This window comes from Aedes albopictus, chromosome 1 (assembly GCF_035046485.1).
Source record: "Aedes albopictus strain Foshan chromosome 1, AalbF5, whole genome shotgun sequence".
In the NCBI taxonomy this organism is placed as follows: domain Eukaryota; kingdom Metazoa; phylum Arthropoda; class Insecta; order Diptera; family Culicidae; genus Aedes; species Aedes albopictus.
The window spans coordinates 59005852-59032708 of record NC_085136.1 but is presented as its reverse complement, the minus strand read 5'-3'; the positions used below and the strand labels follow the sequence as shown (position 1 = coordinate 59032708).

General features: G+C 39.7%; 1 protein-coding gene across 2 annotated transcripts in view; it reads right to left on the bottom strand.

The window, feature by feature from the left end:
• The window catches only part of LOC109427523 (homeobox protein B-H1), a 202926-nt gene that overhangs the window by 103405 nt on the left and 72664 nt on the right, over nt 1-26857 (bottom strand). Inside the window, exon 1 of one of the 2 annotated variants that reach the window (XM_019703077.3) lies at nt 21854-23215. The exons of the other annotated variant lie outside the window; for it this stretch is intronic. Coding sequence (XP_019558622.3) covers nt 21854-22277 — 424 coding nt within the window. The 5' untranslated portion in view covers nt 22278-23215. Of the gene's footprint in view, nt 1-21853; nt 23216-26857 lie in introns of those variants that run through there. 2 annotated transcript variants of the gene reach the window in all.

The window sequence follows — 26857 nt, the reverse complement described above, 5'->3', positions numbered from 1 at the left end:
TTAAGTTTGATTCGAGGATTCCTTCAAAAAATTCGTTATAAATGCTTCCAATGATTCCAGGGACTCATTTTATTCCAAAACATGTCCGCCTGCAGGGATTCTTAAATATTCTAAGATTCCACCTGAAAGTTTCAAGAAAATATCTTCAAAAATTAGTCAAAGAATACCTTAATGAATTTTAAAGATTTTTTTTTACCGAAGCTTCCTTAATCTCCAATAGCTAGTCCGAACGCCATAGCAAGGATTTCCTGAAATTTCTTCAAGCATTTTTCCCTGGAATTTTCTCCAGGAATTGTTTTAGGAATTCTCAAAAACATCTTCCGTTTATTCCAGTTATTATAATTTCAAGTTAATATCAAGTTGCTGAATTTTGCTGAATTTTGCTGAATTGTTGCTGCGAATCAACACAAGATTTGCGTGTATTATTCAGGGGATTAGAAAATGATCGGGACAGGCATTTTTTCCACTTTTTAAAAAAATGGCCAAATGGCTGCACCTTTTTGAAAAGTGTATTAAAAAATCTCAAATTTTTACTGTACACCCGATTCTTTTTTTGCAAGGGTCAGGTTTTTGCTATAACTCAGTCAATTTTAAACCGATTCTTATGAAACTTTGTACACGGATAGTACTAACTGTGCCTACATGTGTACAAAATTTCATGAGAATTGGTTGAAAATTGACTGATTTATAGCAAAAACCAGACCGGTGCAAAAAAAATAATCGGGTGTAGATGTGTTTTGAAAGCTCTTTATATTAGTCATAAACAATCAAAGTTTCATTGCTTTCGGTTCATTGATTCCGGAGATATAACAGCTCAAAGTTGGTTATCGAATAATTATTACTTTTTTCCTAGAGTCTTTCTAACTTCGTGTAGAATAGCCGATCTGTTCTAAATTTGGATCACTGATACACAACTAGTTGATCAACTTACAGTGATAATATTTGATGCACTTTTCGAAAAGTTACAGCTAGTTGAAAATTTTTTGAAAGGTGAAAATTTTGCCTGTTCCGATCGGTTTAACTATCCCCTGTATCCAAGAATTCTAAAATATTCAGTTAGTTTCGTCGAAAACACTCTCAGGAATGCGTTCCATTCCACTTGAAAAGTGAATGAATAATAGAATCTTGAGAAACCTCGAGAACGTCTGTAGCATAAAAAAAATCCTCCATGAACTCTTTTAGAATTTTGTAGTATGACTTAGCCTGGATTTTTTACAAGAACAATTCCAAAAATTTCTCTGAGATTTGCGTCAAAAATACCATGATGGCTTCAGGATTTTCCCGGGATTTTTTAAAGATTTCTTTAAAAATTTCTGCAAGAGTCATTCCACGATGACTAAGCAAAGACCTATGAGAAAATCTATTAAACTTCCTTTAGATTTCGTTCCAAACATTGGTCCAAAGGTTCTTATGCAAAGTTCTCAAGTTCACTAATTATTTTTTCCGAGAATTCCACATAACATTTCCACGAAAATTCTTCCGATGAAAATTTCTTTTCTTCAAAAAAAATCCTTGATAGAGAAATCTTTCGTTTTATTTTTCTTTAGAGCTTCATAGAAAATTTAGCCACTAGCCCGAGGATGCTTCAAAATTACTCTTTTTTCAAAGCTCATCGAGAATCACTCCAGAAATTCTTCCGAGAATTCTTCCAAGCACTTTTATTGAAATTCGTAAATTCTTTGAGGATTTCTTAAAAATTTCTCCGAATACTTCCTTATAAGTTTCTCCGAAAGTTAGAACGAGGATTGCTCCAAAAATAACGCATACGCGTAATTATAGGAATTGTCCCAACGGTTCTTTCAAGGACAATAAGATTCCTCCATAAATATTCCTGGGATTTTTTCCAATGCTATCTCTTGAAACTTCTCCGATGATTCTTCTGAGGGAGCATTCATATATGACGTAGCATTTCTTAACAGATTTTTAGAACCTCCCTCCCTACTTGCAGCACATTTTTCCATTCATAATACATGGCACCATCTTGAACATGGAGCCGCCATCTTGGACTTTCGACCGCCGTCTTGGATATTTTAATCGTCATTTTTGGAGTCCAGACATCGTCCCTATACCAAATATACCCATATTGCATAATTTTAGAGCCTAAAATTCCATCAAACAGCCACCATCTTGAATTTTGAGCTGCCATCTTGGATTTAAGACTGTCATCTTGGATATTTTGGTCTCTATTTTTGGACCGCAGACATCTTCCCCATACCAAATATACTCATATTGCATGGTTTTAGAGCCTAAGACTCTATTAAACAGCCACCATCCTGAATTTTGGGCCAAAATCGTGGAATTTCTTGTCTGCAGTGCAGGCTTGACAGAAACTCCCTCGCGAGAAAATGAGGAAGCGATTTCGGCGATTTCCTGAGGAGGAAACATAATACTCAGAAATCACAACGCAAACCCTCAACAGCACCGAGCGTGAGCTTGTTGCGCAGCGAGGAGTTTGTCCAACACTCATAATTGCTTGTTGTGTTTCTCACGTCCACTCACACTCAAAACGCTCTCGCGAGTTCCACTCCCATACAAAGAAAGACTCACGAGGCAAAAATCGCACTCTTTTATCCGAAATCATCATTATTTCCCTCTTTCTCGATTAATTTTTATTGCCTCTCTGTTTGGGGTTCGTTCGCTCCCTCGCGACGAGGCAGAAGCAAAACAACGCTCTAGAGCATGATGCAAACCTCTTTTGATATCGAGGAGAATTATCAAGCCTGCTTCAGTGTTGATTTCCGCACAAAATTCGTTAACCATGCTATAGATTACAAAAATTGTCGTGATTTGATGTGTCGCGTACGCGTTATGAGGCTTATATATTTATATACGGCCTGTTCTACCGGTGCTGATTTGTATTACTTAAATGGCCATAACTCCGGATCGCCTTGACCGATCCGCACCATTTTCAATAGCAAATAATGCGGTAAAATTCCTGTTCGATTCGAGCTATAATCCGTAAACTCAGCCAATGGGAAGTGCCTTAAAAGTGAGTGAACTTATTTTGCGCACAGACATACATACATACACACATACAGACATTATCTCTATTCGGCGATCTGAGTTGATTGCTATATGTGACTCGACTCTTCGAGCTTTTTAACGAAAATTCGTTTTTTTTGAGTGAACATATAGCCTTTCAGTACACTTTGGTGTACGAGAAATGCAAAAACAATGACAATCAAAAGGTGGCCAAAACATCTATTTTTCAATGATTTTCTAAAAATATAAATACGCTTTAAAAGACACCAAACAGTTAAAATATCAGCCAAAAATATAAAAGCTTTGATTGCCCAGGAAAGAAAGAATACAAAAATACTTAAACTGTACCCCGCCCCGTCTAGAGGTGGGGTTGGGAATTAGAAGGTTAAGGATATCTGGAAACATATCTTCAATAAAGGTTTCAATAGTTCTTGCTCAACACGCTCGTTTGGGAAGCAAAGCCTGTACGATAAACAAACAGTTTTAAATCACAAACAAATCACGTTCGCTCGTGGTACATATGGTCGGATTTCTGCAAAAGGGGTACAATTAAAAAAAGGTGCATTTTCATAATAAGTGTTTGAAAGTTGGAAATCTTGAAGCACCTCCTACCAGTTCACTTATTGCACTCATCAGTTAACATTATATTTGAATTTTAATTGTTGTTTCATGGAAAGAGACTGTAGGACTGTCTGTTTTAAGAATGATGGATAACTATTTTTCAACGACTATTAAAAAGTTGACTGATTTTACATAGTGTTTCATCAATTGTCATCAAAATCTCAAAATTGACAAATTTTGAATTGTGCTTCTATTGCAGGAAACCGATGACATGTACAAGGGAGATGGTTGTTTTTGCGTTTTAGGGGAAAATGATATTGATCGATGAGATATGAGTTACCTTATAGCAATTAAAATGCCGTTTCACTAGTTTAGTTGGTAAAGCCCTTGTCTAGCGTATAAGAGTGGTGGTGAGTTCAAATCTCACTTGAGCTGAGGATTTTTTTTTTTCTAATTTAAATAAAAATTTACCCATCTGTACATATGTACGTTGAGTTATTTGAAAATCATGAATAATTCTGCATGGAGCTTGCGTACAACCAGCGATGGAAAGATGGGTGGATACACGTGACTTGGTGAGCTCGTTTCATACTATTGTTCTAATTTTGAAATTTAGTTTAAAAGAATATGAAGTATAATTACGATGATTACAATTTTTACATTTTCTTCATATCGACAATGATTTTTCTTAAGGGCCTTACTGACTTGATCGATTTCTATTCGTCGACTCTCTCTTTCGCTAATAACTTGATCAAAACAAACAAAATCATTATTCTTTTTGTTTCTAGAGCAAGAAGAAGTCGTCGTCTTTGCATTTCAACTAAGAAATCTTTGGTAAACTTAATACACTATCCGTAATAACAGTAAAAGAGGATCGATGAAGAGAAATCGAAAATGTCAGTTAGGCCCTAATGAAGAATCAGTTTCGATATAGAATAGAATGAAGTACTATAATAGAATGATCGAGGAAAAATTTTAAATACGTAAATTGTTGCGATTAAATACAGAAGAAACAATGCTCGAATACTTTTTCAAAACGAAGTATAATACACACGACTCCTATGTTGATACGTCGTTTTGAAAAAGTATCCGAGAATGGCATTCAAAATGTGACCAAAACATCAATTTTTTAACGATTTTTAAAAAATGTTAATACACTTTAAAAGACACCAAAACCATTGTGAGATATACAGAACAGTCCCAAATATTAGCTAAAAATATAGAAGCTTTGATTGCTCAGGCAAGAAAAAATACAAAAATGCTCAAACTATACCCCGTCTAAAGGCGGGGTTGGGTATTAGAGGGTTAAACGGAATAGTTTTTAACACGTTTTCCTTTTTTTTCATTTCCTAATTGTGAGGTTTTTTCCACCCATATGAAATGTTTGTTGTGTTCAATTCACTAAAATTTGAGTATTGTGCCGGAACCTTAATTTCGGGTTGACCACTCAACCTATTTTAGATAAGCATCATTAGAACATAACTTTGGTGCTATAGCTGATCGTATCTGTGGAACGATAACTGTTACCAGGAGAATTGATTAACCGTGACATATCATCCCTACACACTTAGAAAAAATCACAGACTTCGGTAATTTTTTACCGGAATCTTAACCGTTAAGTTTTTAACCGGAAAAAATCGGTGACGTTTACCGATCTTCGTTAACGTTTGACAGATAAACAATAACATTTTACCGAAATTTGGTAATTTTTACAGGATTTCGGTAATATTAGTTACGCAACAAGGTGCAGAATGAAGATTTTTACAGCATGAGTCGTACATTTATCCAACGAGGCTTGCCGAGTTGGATAATTCCGACGAGTGCTGTAAAAATCGAGTTCTGTACCGAGTTCCGTACAACGTTCAAGCATCAAGAAGTCAAGAGCATCAAGAAGTTGATCAAAACTGAAAACAGTGCTTTAATGGTTCATTACGCAACGCAAATCAGTGCTGTAATGAACCATTACAGCACTGATAATTTGGTGTGGGACAGTAGGACTTTTCCTAGCAGATTTGCGTGAGGTAAAACAGCCTATTACGATAAGAAATTGCAAAAAAACATTACCGAAAGCTCAGCAGTTGAGATTTCGGTAAAAATTACCGAACGCGACTAGCTGTGTATTATAATGGAATAGTGTTTTAAATAACTTTTTATAGTTTTGCGCTAATTAATCAAGATACGATGAATCAAAAGTTGAAACTGACGAGCCAGGCTACGATTGTGCGTCTCTTCTTTTTTGAGTTCTTGTCAAAAAATCATGCGCGATCAATTTTTAATTTCCAACATAACAAGCCTTCCGAAAAACTCGACCAGCGTAACAATCAGTTTCACCAAAAAACGCCATTTTCCGTGCAATTTTTGTTATCGTTTGCGGGCACCTAAGTGCCTGTCAAAATAATCGCTTTTTCAGCGGTCCCCTCTATTCCGAATCTCAATCCAATTCCACTTTATAGAAAACAAGAGGAAGAAAAAACGGCTAGTTAAAAGCTCAATTACCCACCGCCTCTCTAACACTGCCGTGCCGTGCGCGTCTTCATCAACTGGAGTTGTTTTCGCTCTCGGACAAAACCCCGCAAAGCAATATAATCTGCCCGAGCAATTATCAAGCATCACTACTTGTTGTGTCCCACCCCTTGCCGCCACTCCGCGCCTCCACTTGATCCAATCAACGCCTACTACGCGGCATCACAGTCGTAAAAATGTGACAGCGACGGGTAGCCAGTGTGCGCGCACTGGCTTCGCTCTGGCAACCCTAGCCCAGCACGGTGACGACGGCCATTAACGCCTAGATTTTAGAAGATTAGTGACACCTTTCCTTTGTTTTTGGGGCCTAATGTGAGAACCCCCCACCGACGACCGCCAGAAGGTCTTTTGTTGTCAAATCCCGATCTGGTCCGCGCGAGGCGACTCAAGCGAGCCTAACGATCCTACTACCTTTTATTACACCCAGAAAGGGTAGTATAATTAGTCAATTTTCTTTTAACACAATTCCGCATCCAGCGCGTAGCGCTGCGCGGCAGCCAAACGCTTTTACACTTTTTATTTGTAATTAAACTTTTAATGCGTTTTTAGTAGCACTGTGGTTGTGGATCCCTCCGCTGGCGCTGCCCGCGCGCACGGTAATCATAACGATAATAGTGGTAACAGCGAGAAAAAATATGAAACACAAAGTTAAAGATAACTAATTCTGATTTTCGCCCGCCCTCGCCCGCCGGTGGACCCCTCGTTCGCTCCCAAGCCGAGGGGCTTTTATTTATACAATATTTATGGGTTTCCGCACGCACACTGCAGCGCGCCGATAGTGGGCGCAGTCGAGCGCGGAGCGCGGGGACCGAAAAGCCATAAAACAGATAGCTAAATCGCTAAATTTTGAACCGTTTCGTTCCCGCAGGCAGGCAGAGAAGCGCAGCTGCAGAGCCCCTCGTGGTCCAATTAATTTTTCCCGAAAGACAATGTTATCTTCGCGGCGGCATTATTGTGGCTGGATGTGAGCTGTTCGACGCTCTTAATTAATTTCTCCGGCTGCGATTTTTCGCGGTGCTGCCCCGCTTTATTTCAGTGAATTTTAAACGTTTTATAGGGGTTTTATGAGATTTTAACGCGTCCGATGACGCGACCGCGGTGGCAGCCGTTGGGACGCCCCCCGTTCGCAACACGCTCGGAAAATTGACAGTTATATTATTTGATCAGGTTGGTTACTTGGATTGACTGACGGATGGATGGAAAAGTACCGAAACAAGTTTTTTTTCTTTATTTTTAAACGAATGAAAAATGAAGCAAACTGTGTGTGCACTCTGATCGTTTTGTATCGGGGATTAAAGTGTCAACGGGAGCAGCGACAGAGCAGCTAGATTTATTCTTTCACTCAATTTGAGAAGTCAGAGTTTTCACTAACATATTCGATTCCGATATTTATTTAAGCTGATTAACAGAGCGAAAGCCATTAACCTCGGGGCGCGCGCGTTTGACAGATTATAAACATCGATCGTCAATCTCAATTGAAGCAGCAACGCAAGCAGTGACAAAGTGACGTCTTGATCTGGTTCGTCCGCGTCCCAGAGACGGAACGGGGACGAGGTTCCAACCGTTCCGATCGAAAACGAAGACGGATCAAGGCTAATTACTTTCTCACGCCCCTCCGGTATCGCATAGAGTGTCGTGTTCGTATTGATTGGCTTTACATCGAAAGCCGATCGGATGTTTTTCGGGTTCTCATGGTAACGCAATGAAGTATGCAGTCTGTGCTTACCTGATTTAGTACAAAATCAGGCCAGGAATCATTCGAGAATTGTTTGTTTTATGCGAGGTATGCAATTCAAACGGAATCGCTCCAGTAATTTTCGTTCAGTGCATTATTTTGCGAGACCGAAATAGTGGTTTCTGCTTTTAGTGGTGTTGCGTGCACGTACACGCTGCATTACACGAACACTACCTGAGTTACTGGTTGAAAATAGTAAACAAAGATCAGCTGTTCCCGGCAAAACCAAATGGGCATATTTTCAACCAGTAGATTTGCATTAGTGTTCGTGACACCGCGCTGCGAAACCACTATGGTCAAGAAATTTAACACAGCAAGCCCCATTTGATTTGACGTTTCGTTTCAGCTCCGTACCAGGACCCAGAACAAGCGGCGCTTGTTCATTTCTTGAGCGATTCCTTGCCTGAATTTTTCACGCATCGAGATAGGCCAAGAAATTTCTTGCGATCTGCGTACTCCCATTATCCTTGGATTGTACTATTCGACAAGCAGAGAGAAAAATACATTTATTTGAATCGCCGAACAAGATAATTTGATTTCCTATGTTATCAAGTATTTGCTCAACAGGTTTCAAGGCCCAGAGTAGCAGAGAATCGAAAATAGTGCTAGTGGTGAATCTTGTAAGTGAAAGTTTGTAGAGTTTTAGTACCTTCGATTTGATCCAGCATCCAGAAACATGGGTTTCCAAAGGCTCGGCTGCGACAACTACGAAACGTGGAAGTAGCGTGCACGGCAAGTGTTGACGCGAGCGTGAAGGGCTATGGCAGTACGTGGAGGACGACTTGCCTGGCATGGAGGTTAGGTCATCGGAATGGAAAACGAAGAATAAACTGGCTCTGCAGACCATCGGTTTTCTAGTTGAAGACGCCCAGTTGCGGTTGATTCAGGACGCGGTAACTGCTGAGGATGCTTGGATTAGGCTGCGGACCTATTACATCAAGAACTCATCGGTTGCTGCAAAGTTGCTTTGATCCAGTGATTATCGAAAACAGACCTTTCCGAGGTAGATGATTGTCGTGAACATTTGATGGGTTTAGAACAGCTCTTCAAGAAGATAAAAAACGTGGGATGTCGCATCACGGCGTGTGTATGGGAAAAGTTTATAACAAAAAAATAGGCATCGTCAAATTTTTCGCTATTCAAAAATAGAGGCTTTCAGCTTCCATTTGCAGGGTCCCTCAAAAAAATCCACCGAGGGATCCCGAACAACTTTTTCAGAATACTGTTTTTCCCCATACAAAATGCACGGTTCCAAATTAATACCTATTTCTACTTAACAAACATACCCAATTTTTGTATGAAAAAGTTCCCCCGATGGAATATTTCGATGTTGGGCTTGAATGAAAGCTGGTAGCGTCAACTTTCACGTAGCGTAAAAATTAGCGATGCCCATTTTTTTGTAATAAATTTGTACTACCAGACACACCGTGGCATGGATGAGGATATGAAGGCGGCTTTTATTCTTGCTAGCACGGCATAAAGATCACAAGGCAGGCTAGTAACCTATGTAAACATCCATTTTGGATGTAAACGTGTGACGTCGTTCTTATCGTTTTACGTTGATCAAATTGGTGTGGAGTACTAGATCAAGGTGTTAACGCCAATGAACGATTTGGATTACGTCATCAAAAAACTGTCAGATTTCCGGAAGGTATCACCTTCTGAATATTGTACACCGTGCTTGCCAGTCTGCCGGAATCATACAAAATCACGGTTGCTGCGATACAGGGAAGAATGGAAGTTTTTACGATGAATTTTGTCAAGACGAAGTTACTGGAAAAGTATGATCGGCGTACTCAAAGAGACAAATCCGAAGATTCCAAAGCAATGGTGGTGAAAGCAGTTCGGAAAATCGACAACAAGCGATTGTGTTATGCATGTGGAAGCCCGAAGCATTTGATTCGTGGCTGTGACAAGCTGGAAATTAGACTTCAAGAAGCACTACTGGAGGTAACAGAATGCAAACGGCACGGTCAGCTCAAAGTTATGTTCATTCGGATCGTCATATGTATATGGTTTGACGATAATTATTGGTACCTTGATTTTCCCGCATCAACCCACATGACAGGAAACACAAACAATTTGGACTGACATCGCTAGACGAAGAAGCAACGATGGATCCTGGCCTGAGAGAGAGGAGACAGCTGGCTTAATGTAAAGGAGTACATGTCACATACTATCACAGCAAACCGAACTGAAAATCACACATTGAAGGTTTGGAGTGGTCAAATATCCAAAATACCTTATTAAAATTTCGCTCGTTTGTTGTGATTTAAAAATATAAACTAATGATGGTCAGTTTTCCTTTACTAGCGCAACGTATCCATTAGTTTGTCATGCTCTGTCGCAGCGAACTCAATATGCAAATTATTTTTGACCAACAACATATTTTATCGTAGAAAAAAAAGTAAGAAGAAGATATGTAAACATCGTGATTGTCAGTGAGCTGTCTCATCTCTCTCAGACGAGGGTGGCCAGACCTACCGATTTCTCGGTAGTCCTACCGATTTTCGACATGCCTACCGATTCACAGACGCGAGACTTGAAACTACCGATTTTTCAAATTTCTTACCGAAAACTACCGATTTTCCAGCTTGATAATCAATAATGTTAAAAATCTTAATATGTAATAAAGTTTTGGAACCAAAGAGCTGGTTGGCATGCATCTTTGAAAACAGATCCAAAAACTTTAAGAATAAAAGAACTGTCAGTTTTTGCCAAGAACTTCTGTGAAGATATCTTCATAAATTCCTAATGGGATGCCTCAATCATTTACTGTTGTGATTACTTCAGGATTCCTAGAGGAATAATCCCTGCTAGGAATCCTTTTAGGATTGCTCTAAAGATTCTTGGAAATATTCCTTCGGGGATTCATTTGGAGTTTTCAACAGGAATTCCTCAAGAATTGTATCTAGAGTTTCGTCCAGAGATTCCTCCAGGGATTGCTCTACGCATTTTTCCAAGAATTGCTCCAAATTGCTCAAGGAATTTCTGTCGGGATTTTCCATCTAGGATTCCACCAGAAATTCCTCTTCAAAAATGTTTACTCTCGTGTTTACTACAATTCCTCCTGTGATTTATTAAAGGATTCTTCCAAAAAATATTTCAGAGGTCTCTAAGAATCCCTTATAGGGTTCTTAAAGAAATTTATCTAAGAACTCGTCTAGTATTATCTACTGAGATTGCTTAATCAATTTTTGTTACTGAAATTCTTCTTGGGATTTTACATAGACATTCCTCCAGAAATTTCTTAAGATAATGGTCTAGAAATATTTCCGAAAAATGCGCCAGGAAAGTTCCTCCGGAAATTTTTTCCTCCGAAAATACCTAGAGGGATTCTTTCGGATATTGTTTAACTTAATCATTTAACATAAGTAAGCTACGTCTCTTTTTTTAAGAGTTTGGTGGTATAATTTTTGACAAAATATTTAATTAGACGCTTGTAGAAATAATGGGGAGTTGTTTTGGAATATTTCTTGTAGATTCTTTCTTACCATTTTTGAAGAGTAGCTGGTGGAAGTTTAAGGAGAAATTTATGAATGTGCAACTCCTGAAAAACACTCTTGTCCTGGAGGAAATCCTGCCATTTATTTACAATAAATGCTGAAGGAATTTATGATTGTTACAGTATGCTCATTTAAATTCTGATAATGTTTTTTTTTCCTTGATACATTTTATGACTAGCTGGAAGAATTTTTGAAGATAAAGAATGAAAATTCATATTGTAACAGCAGGCAAATTAAAAAAAAACCCTTGGCGTCATTCCTGAAGCAGTTTTAAATTAACTTTAATGAAGTTCGTCTAATTCTCAATGACATCTCTTAGTTACTTTTTGGGGTAACGAAATCGGAAAACTTTAAACCCATATTTTCTAAACCTTTAACCCTTATTTTCTTGAGAAATTTATCTAGAAATTACTTTATGGGTTCTTCCAATAAATTGTAAATCGATTCCCTCTTATTAAAAAAAGGAGATATATATATATATAATTTTGCCAGTTTTTAAGTACACTCTGGATGACACGTAAAAGATTTCCAAGAAAGTCGACCTATTTAGTAAAAAACAATTGTTAAAATTCATGAATAAAAAGAAATGAAAAAAAAATTGCATGCTACTGTTAAAACCTATTATTATAAATTACTAGAGGATTATCTTATAGCATAACATCAAAAATTCTTCCAGTAGACTCACTTGACAGTTGTGTACAGATATTCCGAGAATATATGAAGGAAATCCTGGAGGTATTTTAAGAGCAGAAAGTGCTTAAGGAATCTCAGCAGATAAAACTAGATGAGTCCCAAAAGGAATTCTTGAAGGAATCCCTATACAAAACCACTGGAGAAATTCCTGGAAGAATCCTTAAATAAATCACAGGAAGAAGGATTACATCGAAAATTTAGAAGAGGAATTTCTGACGGAATCCTGAAAGGACTATCCCTACAGAAAATCCTAGATGAACCTGAATGAATACCGCAAATCTTGAAGGAATAATAATAGAAATTCTTGAAGGAGTTAATGAATAATGCTTGGAGCAATCCCTGGAGGAATCTCTAAACGAAACTCTAGATACATTTCTAGAGGAATTCCTGTGGAAACCGAATCTCTCAAGAAATATCGACAAAAATCTCTAGAGAAATTCTTAGATGAATTCCTGGAAGAATTTCTCATAGAATCAAAAATTACTGGGGGAATCATAACCTTTGAGGACGCGCGTCCTGAAGGGTTAAAAAAGGAATCCCATTAGGAAACTTCACAGAAATTCCTGGTGTTAACTTATCAAAAATTCCTGAGGAATCTCAAAAAGCATTCTTTGAGAAATACCAAAAATATTTTCATAAGGATTTCCGTAAGGAATACTGTTGGATAAATTCCTGGAGGAATCCCAACAGGAACCTTTCGAAAAAAAGAATCACAATAAATCTCAGCATAAAATCCTGATGGAATCCCAGCAGGAATACCTGTTAGAATCCCAGTAGAAGTCTGGAGTTATCAATGGGAATAATCTCTGGAAACATGACGGTAGAATACAATGATGATGACCTGCATTATTTCAGTCCTTAGTTCAATATTTTCCATAATTTTAAATCACTATTCGAATTTCATGCTCTATGGGTATCTATATTCTTGAATATTAATCAGGTTGATTCTGTTTCAACTTAATATGTCTAACTTTATTGAGAATTTCATTACAAGCCAATTTTTCGAACCTACTGATAACTACCGATTTTTATTCAGAAAATCTACCGATTTCGAAGAAAACCATCTGGCCACCCTACGTGCTCTCAGATCTTGGCCAGTGGACAGTGGACCTGTTCATTTGACGTCTAAAATCAGCTGATTTTGGGGGCCTTTGACAGTTCTCCTATGAAAATGACAGATCAGCGTTTGCGCCTTTGTTCAGCAGTTGTAAACAGTGGCATACATAGATCTGTCAACTGAAAAGTTCTACGGAGATGTGCTGCATTCTACTGCTGTAGGAGGAATAATTGTACCCGCCAGAAGCTGAACACAACTACAGCTGAATATTGGCCTAAAGTATTGTGATTTTATTTCAAAGATGAATTCCAAGGGAATTTGCTTGAGCTGGTTGGGAGTCACCGTTAAATTTCAAGGGGCGTTTCCATGCGTTCTTGTAAAATTATAGACTTCTAAGTTAAATGCTCTTATTACGTTAAACGACCTCTACACTGATTCTCTGTAAAATAATATATGAAACACGCATTGAAAAGTTTAATACAGAACTTTCAAACTAGAATTTTCCATAATTTTTTTTTATACCGAAATCTTTCTATCTCGACAAACTCTTTCAAAAATGCATTGGAGCATCCCTCCGACTATGCTCCTCCATCCTTGCCTCCATCAGCTGGCAGCATCGGCAGCATGAGCAGCATAAAAGAAATGTCATATTGGATCAAACAAACCACACCAACCGAGAGAGAGAAACTCACGCACGTGTTGCTCCTGCGTTAATATGTCAACGCGATGTGTCAGTTTGGTTGCTGTCTCGCTCTGCAATCGAACGACGATTCTAACGGCGATACGAACGGCGATTCCAAAAACGACGGTTCTGATTCGTCGTGTTCAGTTAGCAAATCCACGTACACTCCCGTTCAAAAGTTTGGGGTCACCCCCTCAAAAACATGTCATTTTTTTAGGCCCATATCTCCGCCAATTTACGTCCGATTTCAAAACCCTAGGTTTCATTCAAAAGATAATAAGTCAAAGAAACTTTGAACATGATTTAAAAGAAACTTTTTCAAAAAATTTTGTATGTAAACTTAACCCAAAGTTGCCAAATTTTCTAAAAAATGAATATAAACTTACGGCAGTGTCGCTGGAAGTTATGTTGACCAAATTTGAAGATGAGAGCGGTAATATGACCTTATTTCTATTAGCTTTCAACTGCTTTTTACAGAACTTAGCTAAAAAATCTAGAAAAAAAGTTATTAAGTAAACTAATCCTTGATGTCATCGACCAAAAGTTTGGGGTCACCCCTCAAAATGATGAATCGGCCAAAAGTTTGGGGTCACTATCGTAAAACATGGAAAAGTGATTTGTTGATATCTTTGTCATCTTTCATTCAATTTTAGTTCTTCTTGGCTTATTTGAAACAAAATGAATGATACTTACTGCATAGACATTACACCACATATATTTGTTGAAATTTACATACTAAAACTTAACGTAAAGTTGCCTCATTTTTTGAAGCGTGGTGAAATGTGCTAACTTTACATAACATTTTTATATACAAAAATCGTTAAATACGTTAAGTTAAAGACATCAAACGTAAATTTAGTTAATTATCTTTGAAATGGGCCAAAAATAATTAAAATTGAACTATAGATGACGAAGATATCATCAAATCACTTTTCCATGTTTTACGAAAGTGACCCCAAACTTTTGGCCGATACATCATATTGAGGGGTGACCCCAAACTTTTGGTCGATGACATCAAGGATTAGTTTACTTAATAACTTTTTTTCTAGATTTTTTAGCTAAGTTTTGTAAAAAGCAGTTGAAAGCTAATAGAAATTAGGTCATATTACCGCTCTCATCTTCAAATTTGGTCGACATAACTTCCAGCGACACTGCCGTAAGTTTATATTCATTTTTTAGAAAATTTGGCAACTTTGGGTTAAGTTTACATACAAAATTTTTTGAAAAAGTTTCTTTTAAATCATGTTCAAAGTTTCTTTGACTTATTATCTTTTGAATGAAACCTAGGGTTTTGAAATCGGACGCAAATTGGCGGAGATATGGGCCTAAAAAAATGACATGTTTTTGAGGGGGTGACCCCAAACTTTTGAACGGGAGTGTACAATATCACTTGTCCAACTTCTTTAATCAGAAAAATATGGATGGTTGAATATCATGTTGATAATAGTATTCTTCGAGTGTATAACTAGCTTTTAAACATGCACAATAATGTAGCATAAATCATCTGCTATGCAGCCCTTAACCAAACGGTTTTTGACAGCTGATGGAAACAAGTTTTCGCTGTGCCAAAAGCGCCTTTTCAGCTACAATGCATGCCTAGTTAAGCTTAAGTTCTTGATATTTCTATAAGAAGAATGTGTACACAGTTGTATGTGGTGCAGATGTCGATTTCTTGATTTTACTTTGGCTGACCAAGTCATGTGGAATTCTCAGTTCAATTCTCAGTTTTTCATAAGAAATTATTTATACACTCCATTCCGGGAATTAAAGATCGTGAAAGGTAAAAAGTGCATGACCGTGTTCATTTTTATTTTCGGTCACAATAAAAAAATTTGGTTTATTACTGATTAAGCGTATATTAGGCCTTAATTCAGCTTTCAAAGCACCCTTATTCAGCTGAATGCTGAACAAAATCACCAAATTTAGATGTTTTGGAGCTGAATAAAGGATTGCACCCACACTGGCCAGTCTTTTTTTTCAAATGAAGGTTGCTTTGAAAGAGTTGTGAAAACGTTTGTTCAACAACAAATTGTACCTGGGTTAAGCAAAAAAAAAATCGGAAATTCTCCTAGAGAACTTTAGAAACAATTGAGATTTCTTTGCAAGAGTTTTGAAAAGTTCCAACAGAGAGTCTTTTAAGAATTGGTTTGAGATTTCTTTCAGGAATTCGTCTGAGTATTCTCCTATTAGTTTTTCGAAGGTTTTTTTTCTGAGAATTCACGGAGAAATGACTACCGGCATTTCTTTACAATCTCTTCCAAGAATTACTTCTGAAGTTAGCATTAGTATTAGCATTGAGCAAGTCACACAAATTCGTAGATGGAAAGACCTACCAGATCGTTGTTATGAGGATTGCCTCGTACCCGTCCCTTACCAAAGCACAGATATTTGGGGCTAATCACTGACTCTAAGACACAATTCACCAACGGTTGAAAGCTGTGCTGGCCACGTCCTTGCGACAGCTGAGGGATGGAAAAGGAGGATCAGTGAGACACATAGAAAGGTATGTAGAGACCTTAACGTGCATTCAAGCCAAGGTGCCATGGGAATGTGGGTGTTATTAGTGGAAGGGTTAAGTCCAAAGTATAGGCACCAAAACGATATATAGGAGCAAACTCATCAAATTATAGGAATCCCAGTACTCTCCAGACGGAATTGCTGACTTCTATTTGCGTCTTCCGGACATCCAGCAGCAATATCACAAAAAATACACGAAAATTACGCGAAAATGAGGAATAATTCCGGCACCCCGATGGAAATAAGAACAAACACTCTAAAGGTGAAACGGGACGCCGTGGTATTTTTCCTATCTTGCCTCAACAGTTTGCCTCGCGTTTTTGAAGATGGTAATCTCGTGTTCTGTTGCACTGAAGATGCTGAAAACCAATCAGCATATGCACTGCAAGTAAGCATACACAATAGGTTTTTGTTGCTAAATATGAAGTAGAATCTGAGAGTATCATCAAAGTCCAAATAAAGTCGTAGCACTCGCGCTCAGACTGGGTACCAACTCTAGTACTGCATTTGGTCCCCGGTACCCAAGTTTGACATTTGGCTGAATACCTCATTTTTATAGAACTTGTTCTTCAGTAAACTATGACAACCAAAGTAGATATCAACACTGAATGCAACATGTCAAACTCTTGCGTTGTCTGAACTCTCTGACTCTCATGCTGTAATCTGAGCTCCCTGGTGCTGTTTACAAGGGACAACTAGTTTGAGCTTCAGAGGATCAGCTCTCGAGGTCCAGCTCCCAATACGGTTTTCGTCCACGAATAAGAAAAGCAAACGCGCGGGATTACTTATTCTCATTAATTTATTAACAATCATACTTAAAGTGTGTTCGTGTAGTTTTTTTTTTCTAATTTTCAATAATGTACATTTTAACTTTTGCTTATTCTACACTATTGTGTAGAGTGTTTGGCCGGCCGGCAACGCTTGGATCAAGCAAGATCGGGGCCCCGTCCGGACGATGGGGTCTATAGTGAGGTCTGGCGACGTTGGAGATCGGAGCGGTGGTATCGTCAGGCTGGTGAATGGAGCGACGGGGTGGTAGGTCGGTGAGGCATATCTCATTGGTTTCGCAGTGAGCGATATGATACACTCGTTACATTTTTTGGCCTGGGGGTTCGAATTGGACGACGAACTTTTCGACTGCGGACGCTCTCATAATTGACGACGACGAGGATTCGTTACCAAAGTTACAACGAGGGCTGATGAAGGATGCTTCCAATTTTTAAACAATTACTTCCGTTTCCTAAAATAAAAATGGTAAATATTGAATTGATTGCAGAAAATTATCACTCAAAACGTTACCCACCGGAATCTGATTTTTCTTGTTTATATTTGTTTAAACAGTAGTTACTCATAGCAACGATTTGCAGAAGAGCGCAAGGTAACATTATACGCAGGTATTATATTTTTTTGATCTAGTACTTCATTAACCCCAAAATTTCACACCAATGTATGGGAGTTGAACGACTTTATTTGGACTTTGGTATCATCTTAGTAGCAACAGAGCAATGGCGGATATTTCCTCGACCGTCTCGCTCGCCCATAACAATCGCGAATTATCTTACTCAACACTATTTGTGATCCGATAATCAATTTGCAAACACTTTTCGAGGTAAAATTTGCGGAAGACCGTTCCCAAAATTAGACCGGCCATATTCAAAACAATGCGAAGCCAAGACAACGCGTGACAGTTTCGAAAACGCAGCCGCTCGCGTGCACAGTCTGCTACGAACCCGACTGAAACCTTGTCCCCAAGAACTACTTTTGAAGATTCACAAAAAAAAACTCTTCGCAACGTCCAAAGATTTGTACCAAAATGTCTGCTCAGATTTTTTTGAACGGGGTTTTTCAAGAATTTCTTCACAACTTTTTCAGAGATTTCTTCAAAATCTACATGGGAAATTATTTCCCAATTCGTTCGTAAAATTTCCCAAAAACATCTCCATATGTTTTATGCAAATATTACTTTGAGGATTGTTTCAGAATCCCAGTTAAAGTTTTCCCCTGAAATTCTAAAGAGGAAATTTTCAGAAACTTTGCCTCAGTAAAAGCCCAAAAGATGTCTACAGCAATTCAACCCACGCTATGTCTGAACCAGCAGATTATAAAAATCGAATGTACATCGGGTTTCTTTCCACAGAATATCAGAATTCATGCTACGTTATCATATGCGGGAACTTTTAAAATATTTCAGCGGGAAAATTTTGATTTTTTCATCTTTTTAGCTGTTTTTCATACAAATTTGCATGAAATTCTCATTATCGGCCAATTTCTCTCCCATACAAAATGTATGGAAAAATTTTCACCGATAGAATATTTTGAAGCCTTCTGCACATGAAAATATAGCTTGAATACTAATGTTAGGTGGAAAGAAATCCGATGTACATTCGATTTTTATAATCTATTGGTTCAGACTTAGCGTGCAACCCAAGTTTTCTTTTAAGACTTCCTTCTGGAGAAGGAGGAATTTCTAAAGAAATTTTAGCAAAGATTCATCCCGAAGTTGCTTTGGAAACTGCTGTTAAAAATTTCAGAATTTGTATACAAAATTTAATTCAAAAGTTCCTCTAATTCTGAAAATTCCTCTAGATTTTTCTTATCTTGAACTTATTTTTGAAAAATTCAACCTACAGCTTCAACACAGACGACTTCCGAAAGTTCACCGAATATTTGCTCATGTTTCCGAGAGTTCCTCCAAGGATTTCATCAGAAATGTCTTCGACGCTTTCCTACAAGTTTCTAAAAAATCTTCCAAAGCTTATTACAAAGAATCATCCAGAATAGTGATCGTTCTTCATTAAACAATCCTTTTCCGATCTGCATATCACAAATTATCAAAATGCCAACTGTGACATCGTAATAAATTAAAAAGAATCAGAACAAAGAGAGCCTCTCTTTTGCAGATTGGACCTTTAGATATGTTTGTCGCCATATGTTTACGAGAATTCCACGAAAAAAAGGCTTCTCCAAAAAATCATTCGAGGGTTTTCCCACAAACTCCTCTGAGGATTCCCCTGCAAATTTCTGCGAGGTGTTCTTCCAGAAATTCCTTTTCAAATTCTTCCAATAAATTTCTTCGAAGAATCCCGCCATAGCTTCTTTAGGGATTACACTGTTGAAAATTCTTTGACATCCATGTGCACAACAGAACATGTGCTCGATGAACAAATTGAGATTTGAATTATGAAAAGAAATCCACGTCCTGCGGTGAGACTCGAACTGACGATTCCCAATTCGCTAGATGGGCGCTTCTATTCCTTCAAGCTACGGCGTCACTCGACTATCTCCGTCGCCAGTAGGCCTAGAACTGAACTCGATTCCACAGTCGCCACATGGTTATCTTCTTTGCGCAATCCGCATTGACATTTGACATTGTTTTAGGGAAGTTTTTCAAATATTGCCTGAAATTACTCCGACTGCTCAAATAGAAATTCAATCAAGAATTCTACTAGAGTATCATGCAACTTACGAGCGCTAATTGCCGTCAATCATGCTCACTTTCTGGAAGGGATAGGACGATATGACGTATGGCTTGTGTCGTTTGACAGCTGATCGATAAGTTTTATTATCGATCTTATCGAACAGCTGCCAACCGACACAAGCCAAACGTCAAATCGGCTTATCCCTACCAGAAAGCGAGCATGATTGTGTGGCGGCCATTAGCGCTCAATCACAACAATCACAGGCGCTACAAAATGTGCATTCCACCATTCTTCAGAAAATTCTTCGGAATTTTCACCAGGAGTTTCCGAACAATGTTTTAAATGCTTTGAGAACTTCCATCGTAAATCATTCCCAAAAAAATTATCCATGTATATTCCAGGATTGAAAATATTTAGCGTTCGATTTGTAAAGGTCGTATGTTTGCTGTGAATCCCATGCAAATTCGACCTATTCAAATCGAACGCCAGATATTATACATATATAGCAAGATGTCAAACGTGTAGACTCTGTATAGACTAGTCTACGGTCTTCTTTTTCACCATATTGCTTCTTCTCTTCTTCTCCTTATGCGGATACTTCAGTAGACATCTGATTGGTGCAAACAGTTTAACTGCACACATCTAGGCACACATTACATTTTGAATACAGAGTATGATAAATTTGTGATGAAAATAGCACAGATGAACACATAAAAAATGGACTGTTTACCGTTTACTCACGTTTTTGACAGTATGGGGGACTGAGTCAGTAAAATCGATTACCGAAACTTCCAAAATTGTTTTCGTCGAAATTTTCGTCAAAAAATAACCGAATAGGCAATACAGGATTGAGTGTGAAATGTTTTATAGGGTATCGCGCCACTTGGGCGGTGGCTTCTATATTCGTCTGTTTTCCACTATAACTCAGTCAATTTTGAACCAGTTGACTTGAAATGTTGTACACGGGTAGATACTATACCTATCTCACCGCATTCCAAAAATTGTGTCAATTGGTTCAAATTTGACTGAGTTATAGCGGAAAACAGACGAAAATAGAAGCCACCGCCCAAGTGGCGCGATTCCCTATTTAAGTCTGGTAGGTGCAAAAAATCGCAATGATCTCACCACCAAACGTTAAAGTTGTGCGCCATGTTAGCCCAAATGAACATTCTAAATATGATTGCATGCATTTAATCGCAAATGATGGATTGTTGACGCTTGTCAGACATTGCTGTTATCGAATTTTGCTCGATAAGTGAAACGTAAACATGTTGCAGTTACCGAACGTTTACTGTATTTACACAAAATGACACATTTATGTATTACATCCAACAACCGAAAGTGCACTGGATGTTCACCGGATTTCGCCTTCGGACATTAGGCTGTACGTTGGCGTGTGACGTCATCGTCATTCATTTACCTATTTATATTTTTTTTTCGACACATTTGGTGTAAGGTAGTACAAAATAAACAAAGATAACAGAGATGTGAACACTATCGCTAAGCTCAAACTTCTTTATTTGAACTATTGTGGAGATGCAGAGGTAAGTACAGGTTACTCATTGATGCACTAGCACACATGCCATATAAAGGTCCCATTAGACATGACAAATATTTGGCCAAAAAAGCGCAACAAATGACCAACACAACGTGAATCATTGCAACCTTGGATGAATGTCGGACTTCAATGTCAAATATTTGTCATAATAACAAACAGTCTAATGGCACCTTAAGAGTTACGACAGCGCTAGCTCTGATTGTATAGGTAACTTCTCTTTTCTAAAGAAACTGCAAGGACATGGCCGATGTCATAGTGGAATTCTAAAGAAGGGGAGTCACTAATTTACGCAACGTCACTAATTTCATTGTACTGAAAAAGGTCATAACCAATCCATGTGAACCACCAGGGTACGAGGCCGCCATGTTTAAGAATCCAACATCTTGTATGTAAACATTTGTGTATCCACAAAGGATTCCATTGTGGATACACGATAGATTTTGGCTCCTGTCAGATGCATTAGGTGGAATTAGGGTTGCCACATACGTGATGTGAACCGTTCAACTGATCGGTTGTGTAGTGACAACTTCTTCGTATTGTTGTCATGCTTCATCACACAGCTTATCCACACATTTTTGACACTTCAAACGTAAACAATAAACCCCATATTGGCGACTCACCGTTACTGCACACGCTGGAGCTGTCCAGAGGCCCGCTGTCGTCGCTGTCACTTTCACTCTTGACATCGTCGTCCACCATGTGACCACCATGGTGAAGGTGATGGTGATGATGATGATGCAGGCCTAGGTGATGCTGTGCTCCCGGCGTCAACCCGCCGGCTCCCGGATGATGCCCCAGATGGTGTCCCCCCGGCACTATGCTCAGGTCCCGCGGCCCCGGACTGGGCGTCCGACCTTCGCTACTGCTTCCGTTGATACTGTCCGCACCACCTCCACCACCACCCCCGCCGCCATTGCCATTCTGCTGGTGACTCCCTGGATGCTGGCTGTGATGATGGCTTCCGGCCAGGATATCGTTGATCATGAACCGGGACCGTGGCGGCTGCAACACGGCCATCGAGTTTCGCTGCACCGGTACCGTCATGCCGCCGCCTCCGCCGGTGATATCCGATAGGCTACTAATCTTGGTGAGCTCGAATGGGCTTTCGCCCGGAATATGCCACTGGAGCACGATTTTGACTGCTTTTGGCGGACGTGGTCTCGAAAAAATATGGTCACGGATCGGCGCACGGCACTGTCTCACTGTCACACGGTTGTATTGATTTTCTCTGCTCTGTCAAATGATTTCACTCACTTGATCGTATGTTTTGAATTTCACAATTCGGTCACTCTCTCAGTTATCACAATTGGAATGCTTCTTCTCACGTTAATCCATCAACCGTCACTGCTACTGTTGCATTTTCACTTGTTCACGTGTGATCTTCAATTTCCAGTAATTTCACCAGCGTTTGACAATCTCACGTGTCACTGATCACTGTTGCACTCACAAACAGAAAATCATCTTTTTCTTCCAGGTCAATCACTCAGCAAGCGACGGCGATTTTCCACTCGATCTTGGTGTCACAAAGCAGGCGATGACAACGCATCGGCTGCAACTTCAACACTCGGCAACGCGAGAACCCCAAGAACAACAACAGCAAGAACAATAACAAATCGCGACGGCTCCACGCACTGCACGGGCATCCACGCGTAGAATGTTCACGGATCGGAGTAAGCGAGTGAGCGAGCAAACGAGCGAGAACCCGAGTTCGAAACGAGATGGATAAAAGCGTTTAGCAGATTAGGAAAAACTGTTAAAACTGGCCGCCACCGCCGACGACAACGAAATTCAGGACAAAAACGCACATGTTCTATCGATCAGCGTTAAACGTACACTAAAAAGCAAGCATTTTCCAAGCGTCAACACAGCCAGACCCCAGCAGGACCGGAGAAACCGGATCCGGCAACACGCAACCTACGAAGAAGCGTCGCCGCCGTACGTGGTGTGTACACAAGGGAGGGACGCAATACATACAACACTCACACTCCCAAGCGGGGCTTTCGGCGAGAGAAGGAGAGACGGCTCTCCGGCGATAAAAGGCAAAAATGGTGCCGGAGGTTTCGAGAACCACAAAAGGAAATCGACGATACATAAGCTCAGCGAGAGCAAACACACGCACACTGCGATCCGATCCGCCACTGTTCGCCTGGTTTGCTTTGTTTCTTTCTTCGCGTTCACTCGGAGAGAGCGACCACCATTCGAGTAGGCCACGCCTCTCCCAGCCGAATCCAATCCAACCACACCACCGGTCGCAGCAGGCCGCGAAAAGCAAACACACAAACCTGTGATTAGAAATAACTCGCTGATTGCGAACAATGGAGAGACCGAACAAGCACAAAAAGGGGCGGAGCTTGCCCACCAACACCACCACTCTCGACTTCACTCGCTCTAATCGTCCTCGATGCTTCGCTTTGGAAACCTGATGCTTAGCCACTTAACGCAAATTTACCCGCTGTTTGTACCCTTGTTCCGTGCGAGCAGATTCCTTCATCCCCCTCGAACGAAGCAAAAAAGAAGTAAAACGGCTCACATCATCCGGACGCGGGTGCACCGGAAGAGTATGAGTGAGAGATCTATTCCCACCCCGTACTCCTCGTCCACAAAACACATCGCAGCGGGCCAAAGAGGATGGGAGAGTGCGAACGAGACCACGAAGCTCTTTGCACGCTTAAATATCCTTATTCTTTTTCCTAAGCCATCGAGTTTTCCCTCAATTTGCGCTATTAACTCCCCCTTGCCGCTTTCTGCTTTCCATTCTTCCCGTTCCACTCCTGCCCAGGTTCCTTCCTTCCTTCCTTCCGTTGGCTTTCATGTTCCGACACGGACGCGAGGGAATATACGAGCTAAGCTTAGAAGTTTTTCCCGTCGTCTATGGAAGAGAGAGGGAAAAAAAAAAGAAAAACTCCGGACGACATGCTTTTAAACTTGTGCGTAACCTAACCTCTATCCAACAAACGAGGCAAACGCCACGCCACACCACAGTAGTCGGTGCAATTTGAAATTTAAATTGTCAAAAACAGCAAAATTAATGCGGCGAGTGCGGGACGGAGAGAGTCGAGTCTGTGCTAATGGCACTTTTTCCCGAGCTGTCACTTCCTTGGGTTCTTTGTCGTTGCTTGCTGGCGCTGGGCATAGTTGGCGTCGTCGGTTTATTTTCACTTTTTCAAGGGTCGAAAGGAAGTGTCGGAGATGCTTAAACACTATACCAACAAACAGAGGCAATAATGGCAGTGCCATTATATGGCAGCAGAATTGTTCTCGGAGTTATGTGAACCACACCACAGATGATCAGACTTCCAATCGTTCAATTTCAAAAGCGTGACAATGCCAGTGGCGAATGTTTGTTGTACTTGCTAGAACAAGTATGGTGGCGCTGCGATCCGTAAACTTTTAATGCTGATATCAAGCTCAATACACTTTTACGACTACGGTGGCGCTATCTGTTCATGTCATAGCAGAATCTTTAGTTGGGTAACCATGTACTCGACCTTTTAAGTCTATTCTCTCTGCGTGTAAACTGGTCGTCAGCTTTAAGGAGAAAAAGGACGAACATGCGGATGACGGAGGACGTCGGACAGAGGGAAACTAATTACGGCTCGGTGATATTTTTAGCACATGGTTTAATTTGTCCGGCCGTCCGGCCTGGCCGGATACTACAGAGGGAGGATGAAGGGCAATGGATAATTTCTGGCGTTTTACCTTGATACCCACGTGAGACTTGACAGGCACATTTGTGTGTACGTGCGAGATGTGTGACTTTTCAAATGCCTGCGAGCGAAGGTTTGAGTTAGAGGTGAACAAAAAATGGCTTTCTAATGGGTGCGTTTTTGTTTTGCTTGCGCTTTTCGGCTTGTTCATTAATGGAAGCAGGTGCGAAACGGGAATGGTCCGCTTGCATGTCACCGGGAACAGGCCTAAAGGACTTTTTATATTCGAAGTGTTTTCACGCGCCATTTTGAAAACTATCTGGTTATCTAAGGTGGCCACGATAGCTGAAGGCTCACAAGGGTGGAGACGCATGGTACTCTAATAGTTCATGTTCAAGATTGTTTGAGGTACTTTGAGAACTCTTCCAAAAATCAATCCAGGGATCTGGAATTTCAAAAGAACTTTCGTGAAAAGTGTTGCCATGAAATTTTTGAAGAATCCTAAAAGTAATTTTGTAACAATAATAACTATTGATACTATATGATTGTATACCAAAAAGGGCGAATATGGGAGAGGAGAAAATTTTGAAATAATGACGGAAGTCATACATATTTGGATAAGCCGTTATTATTGAATATGTAGTCTGCGACTCACCTTATCCTTAACAACTAATAATTGTTTATATCCGATCAATAATTGTATTGTTATTCTTCATTGCACGAACGAAAACTTTCGAATGTCCTGCAAATTGTCAAACCGTGTAATGAAGAATGCGTTCAACTAAACAGATCGTTTTCATTACCAAGACAAAAGGTTATGGGTCCGGTCCGTAATAGGAAAGAACTAAAAGAGTCAAGATGAATCCGAATGGAGGAAGTTCCAGAATTAAAGACGGCTGCAGAAATGGAAGTCAAACTGAAGCAGGAAGCGTTCATATTACAACGGGATCCATTTCCATGTCAGCCATTTGAGAAGCTAAAGGGGCGTGAAAATTATTCGACCTGGGCGTACGCGATGAGAATGATACTGATCCGTGAAGGCAGTTGGGGTGCCGTGGAACCTGCTGAAGGAGAAATCGTTACAGCCGATCTCAAGATGCGAGCGCTGGCGACAATTTTAATTTGGAAAGCTATAGCTATAGCCTGGTTCAAGATGCGACCGATGCAGCTGAAGCTTGGGGGAAGCTGGCCAAAGTTTTCCAAGACTCAGATTTTATTGAACTAAGGCAGTGAAATAACAGGTTTTGTACGAAACACGAAATAAAAATGAATTTATTTTCACTCAACATGCCACTCGTTTGACAACAGATAATATGTTTACATTGCATCAACCCGCCTACTACACAGCTAATCGCGTTCGGTAATTTTTACCGAAATCTCAACCGCTGAGCGTTCGGTAATGGATTTTTTGCAATTTCTCATCGTAATAGGCTGTTTTACCTCACGCAAATCTGACAGGAAAAGGCCTACTATCCCACACCAAATTGACAGTGCTGTAATGGTCCATTACAGCACTGATTTGCGTTGCGTAATGAACCATTACAGCACTGTTTTCAGTTTTGGTCAACTTCTTGATGCTTTCTGGACGCAGTTTTGAAAAATTGTGACAACTGCACAGTATAACCTGTTATGTTCAGATTTTCTTAAACATGGCTATGAACATCAGTGTGCAGTTTGATGAAAAAGTTTTGTTAAAAACTATCCTCAAGGGTAATTCATGAAATTTCAAAAAACGTTGTACGCAACTCGGTGCAGAACTCGATTTTTCCAGCACTCGTCGTAATTATCCAACTCGGCAAGCCTCGTTGGATAAATGTACGACTCGTGCTGTAAAAATCGTCATTCTGCACCTTGTTGCGTAAACTACTATTTAACGGAATTCTGTAAAAAACTAACAAATTTCGGTAAAATGTTATCGTTTATCTGTCAAACTCTAATGAACTTCGGTAAAAGTTACTACCTTTACCGATTTTTTCC